Source organism: Ascidiella aspersa, chromosome 2 (assembly GCF_963924565.1).
Source record: "Ascidiella aspersa chromosome 2, kaAscAspe10.2, whole genome shotgun sequence".
In the NCBI taxonomy this organism is placed as follows: domain Eukaryota; kingdom Metazoa; phylum Chordata; class Ascidiacea; order Phlebobranchia; family Ascidiidae; genus Ascidiella; species Ascidiella aspersa.
Genome location: NC_139448.1, coordinates 2443533 through 2446268, shown reverse-complemented (window position 1 = coordinate 2446268; position 2736 = coordinate 2443533). Strand labels below are relative to the sequence as shown.

Below are 2736 nucleotides of genomic sequence, written 5' to 3'. Positions count from 1 at the left end.
TAAAATAAAATATTATTTTTTAATTTTTTTGCGGTTAATACGCAACTAAAACATGCATTATCAAAAGATAGATTTCTATTTGACAAAATAATTTAACTCATCGTGCAAAAACAACAAGTTAAAAATACATCACATACAGATAGTTCATTCTAACGTAACTGTATATTTTAAAATATTATGCCGGTTGTTCCGACGATAAGGTTCAAATTTGTAAAGGTTTTTTTAATCCAATATGTTACAGAAAACGTAGAGACTACAGCAGCGGGCCCCGAAACCACTGCTTTATCTTTCCACCCCACAACTACTACAAAGAAAGTGTCAGCTTTTACTTCGTCTCATTTCACCAAATCTACAATGACGCAATCTACTCATCAATCATCGCCTGCTTTGTCAACCAACACAAACAACGTAGAACGTGTGGGTGTAACAACTCAATCTCAACAAACAGAAGTTCTGACAACATGCAACAGTAAGTTAAACTTGTATTAATGACAACAACAATATTAGTAGAAGTTTTTATATATGGCATCTCATAAATTACAATGAGAAAAATTGAAGTGACATTTTTATATTGCGATTTACTTATATTTAAAAAGTGAAATAAATCCGAGCGATAAATTAAATATTTTTAATCAACTAAAGTCAAAACCCTTTAAAAAAAGAATTTTATTTATTGCAAACTAAATGTTAACAACAAAGTCTCGCCCTTGCAAGTTATTCACAACAATAACTCGTAATCAAAGTGACATTTCCTCGGCAAATCTAAGTAAAATTTGTAAATTTTAACCCTAACCTTGTTTAGGTTGCTCTGTGTCAGCTTCTCAATACAACACACCAATTGCTTTACTTGTAGCAGCTCTTGTGATCATCTGCGTTCAACTGGTCGCTGTTGTTTACTACAGAATGTAAGTGGGACTCGAAAATATGTGTTTGTTGTTTTAAACTGACTTTGTCAAAGACGTATAGGGCTTTTATGATTTATTCAATAAAGTCAATTTCTTGTACTTTTATAGGAAGTTTCAAAAGGCACTGCGCTCCCAACCACCACAAGAAAGGCACCAAGGTTGGAAATAAACAACTATTGTTTTTTAGTTTCTCTAAACGTACTTTGATACCAATTAATTCACTGCTGGTAAAAAACTTGTATAAAAATGGATATAAAAAATCATTAAAAAAGTTCGAAGCTAAAGTCTTTATTTTCCATTTCCACAGTTGGTAAGCATAAAACCTCAATAACGACTCAAAAGCTTTTTAATTATTTCTTTGTTTTCTGATTTCGATTATATCTGTTTGCTTTTGATTTACAGAGCTTCAAATGCAACCACAATACGCTAACGTTGATTTGGTCGTCGAAGAAAGGAATCAGAATTCAGAATATTGTAAAATTGGTGAACTAGTTTCACCACAAGACATCGCTCTTTATCAAAACGTCCCAAAGTAAATAATGATTTGACCAAATAATTATTTTACACAAACCAATTTTACAAACTAAAAAAAAATATTTTACACAAACTAATTTGTTAAACTAAGAAACATTTCACAAACTAATTTGTCAAACTATCTGGCACAGGTGTTTTATATAAATTGTTAAGTGGGTTGTTTTATAATTGATTTACTAAGCAAATTTAGATCATTTTAAGGAGTTTTACTATGTGTATAGCAAAATGTAAAGTAAAATAAAGGCTTACTGAAACGTATTTCAGTTGAATTTTTTTAAATATATTTTAAACGTCGTGAGTAAACATGTCCAATGACACTTAATTCCAACACCGATCCCTAAAATGTTGAACCAACTATCGCGATCTGACCCGACACCAAATGTTTCATTACTATCTTAAACAAGCAAAACAAATTGAAACGTTCAATTGTATTTTACCGCTGATTAGGCCACAATTTGCTTAAACGTTAACAAGCTTAGTTTACTTCAACCTACTATTTTATGACAAATTTATATTTTAAGATAAAAATTCTTGTTTCGGATCGAAAACCATGAGCTAGAATTTCAATATTAACTTGATGTCGGAAGCGATACAGTATCGGACATGCACGATATTGTTACCTGGTAAGGAGTATCAGCTCCAATCGATATTATCGAACATCAATACTTGCGTGTATAACTTTTATCGCCAACTAAACCTGCTGTATTAGGCTCCCTCTATCAGTAAGTAATGGCGGCGTTCTTGTACTTATTTCATAAACCTTTGTTTCGTTTGTTTCTATTTTATGACAAATTAATATTTTAAGATAAAGATTCTTGTGTTGGATCGCAAACCATAAACTAGAATTTCAATATTAATTTGATATTGGAAGCGATACAGTATCGGACATGTACCGATATTGTTACTTGGTAAGGAGTATCGCTAACTTTCCTGCGCTCATTTCTAACGCGATTTTCAAAGTTTGCAACCCCCAAAGTAAATGTACTGATATATCATAAGTCAATAGCTAGCATTGAAGTTTCATTTCGACTGGTTTTATTGGATCAAAGCCTGACGACTGTTAAAAATTCTCTTGAAAGTTACAGCTTGGTTCGGCTTTTGATGAAAATATCGAACATCAATACTCGTGCGTATAACCTTATACCGCTAACCAAGCCTGTTGTGTATTAATTAGTGCTATAGCGACGTCCTTGTCCTTATTCATGAACTTTTGTTCCGTAAAATATTTTAGTTGTTATCTTTGTTTGGGTATACTACCCAGTGAGCAAGTCGCAGTGTCATAATGTCATTTTAAAAT

General features: G+C 32.0%; 1 protein-coding gene across 1 annotated transcript; it reads left to right on the top strand.

The window, feature by feature from the left end:
• Window positions 1–267: 267 nt before the first annotated feature.
• On the top strand, window positions 268–2461 carry LOC146163120 (uncharacterized). The gene is made up of 4 exons (XM_083382753.1): window positions 268–469; window positions 803–905; window positions 1014–1063; window positions 1308–2461. The coding sequence occupies exons 1-4, from the start codon at window positions 355–357 to the stop codon at window positions 1439–1441; spliced, it is 402 nt and encodes a 133-aa protein (XP_083238879.1). The 5' UTR covers window positions 268–354; the 3' UTR covers window positions 1442–2461.
• Window positions 2462–2736: the final 275 nt, after the last annotated feature.